The sequence below is a fragment of the Solanum dulcamara genome, chromosome 8 (genome assembly GCF_947179165.1).
Source record: "Solanum dulcamara chromosome 8, daSolDulc1.2, whole genome shotgun sequence".
Lineage (NCBI taxonomy): Eukaryota > Viridiplantae > Streptophyta > Magnoliopsida > Solanales > Solanaceae > Solanum > Solanum dulcamara.
Genome location: NC_077244.1, coordinates 58,003,079 through 58,005,000, shown reverse-complemented (window position 1 = coordinate 58,005,000; position 1,922 = coordinate 58,003,079). Strand labels below are relative to the sequence as shown.

General features: G+C 35.9%; 1 protein-coding gene across 1 annotated transcript; it reads left to right on the top strand.

Moving 5' to 3' along the window:
• The first annotated feature begins 249 nt into the window (after positions 1-249).
• Positions 250-1,663, top strand: LOC129899660 (homeobox-leucine zipper protein ATHB-12-like). The gene is made up of 2 exons (XM_055974675.1): positions 250-850; positions 967-1,663. The coding sequence occupies exons 1-2, from the start codon at positions 530-532 to the stop codon at positions 1,255-1,257; spliced, it is 612 nt and encodes a 203-aa protein (XP_055830650.1). The 5' UTR covers positions 250-529; the 3' UTR covers positions 1,258-1,663.
• Positions 1,664-1,922: the final 259 nt, after the last annotated feature.

Below are 1,922 nucleotides of genomic sequence, written 5' to 3'. Positions count from 1 at the left end.
AAATAGCATGAGTTGTCAGGTCACCGTTACAAAAAAACTACATGCAATTGTACATAAAGAGTGAATTATTGATTAAAAAAAATAAATAGAATTAGATAGAAGAATAAATTTCTCCTTTTAGCAATAAGAAAGAATGCAGATAGTTATCTTTGACTTGTCCTATAAAGAATGCCACACCACAATGTTGCAACATTTATTAGAGGTGGAATGTAGCCCCAAACTAAAAGGATAAAAAGAGGTCCAAAGATAGAGATGTCCAAAAAAGTGATAGGAGTAGAAAGAAAAAGATACACGATAGCTTAAACGATTGGCTTAAGTTAAACAACAAACCACAAGTTCCAATCACCTGAGAGTAACCAAACTAGATATTTCTTGCATGGAACATGGCGTACAGATCAGTTTTTGCACACCTTAATTAATTCTACAATCACCTCCTACCCGCAACAGGTGCAGTTTGCTATATATTAATAGAAGCCCACCAAGTTTCCAATAAACTAATATTCTATTTTCTTATCCCATCAACAAAGTGATGGAAGCAGCAGAAGATAGTCCAGTTGAGTGTTCAAAGAAGAAGAGTCATGAAGATGGTAAAAGGTTTAGTGATGAACAAGTGAAGGTACTTGAGTCCATGTTTAAACAAAAGACAAAGCTTGAACCAAGCAAGAAGCTTGAATTGGCCAGAGATCTCGGGCTGCAACCTCGTCAAGTTGCTATTTGGTTCCAGAACAGAAGGGCTAGATGGAAAACAAAGCAACTAGAGCATGAATACCGAAGACTCAAAGCTGAATTCAACAATTTAGCTATGAAATTTGAATCGTTGAAGAAAGAAAAGGAATCTTTGCTCAAGCAGGTATCTTAATTAATTGATCCCTAATTCTTCTTTAATTTGAGTTAACTTTCTCAATACTCCTCGATCCAAACAAGTTGGAGTTGGCTATATAAATGATGTATTTTGTTCTGGAACAGTTACAGGAACTAAATGATCAGATGGAAAACCACCATGCTGGTTGCAGCAGAAGCCAAGAAGATTCAATAGAGAGTGAAATCTATACAAGCTCAGAAAATGTAGATTTGAAGGACAATCTCTTAAATGCTAGTTTAGACCATGAGAGGAGTAAGGGAGCGGCTAGTGACAGAGAAGAACAATTGAGGTGGAAGGAGGAAGAAGAGTTTTGGAACATGGAGGAATTAGGAGATAGTTCCTTAGGTGATTCCTTCGACCTGTCATGTGACAATTCTAAGTGGTGGGAATTTTGAACACAACAAATACGCCAATACTTTCAAAGGAGTCAGCAAATGATCGAATTTCGATCAACAAATTAAGCTCTGTTTATCAACTCACATTGATAGAGCCAAGGTTGTGTGCAGAGAATAGGAGGAACTTTTAATTTTTCCCAGTGATGTTTCTTTCTGATAGCTTGTAATTTAGTTCACAAGAAAGAGAAACAGTGTATATAGGTGTTTTTTTTGCGTAATCACAATAAAATAATTTGTTGAGAATAGAAAAATTCCTAGTTGAGCAACACAAAACAAGTGTTAAGTGAGTTACGTTGATAGTTTCATAAAAGCGTGTTAACGGGTGGTTTCATCCATATTGCATAACGCTGCTTATCAATGAAAAAGGAAGATGCTAATGACGAACTTTAAAGCATAGGGCTTGAAACCTAACTTGTTGTGTACTTGACAAAACTCAGCTGAGTAAAGCAAATGGAAGTACTAACATTTTACAACTTATGTTATATAGTGAAACAGACATCGAAGTACAGAATGAAGTTAAACAAGCAGATAAAGTACAGAAAGAGTGCCAAATTACAACGCGTCTTGACTGCAAAAATGCAACCACCCATCTTTTTCTTTGGCCTCCACTGAAATAAAAGTAGCAAACAATTACCTTAGTACAAAATTTCTCCAGGTCAACACAA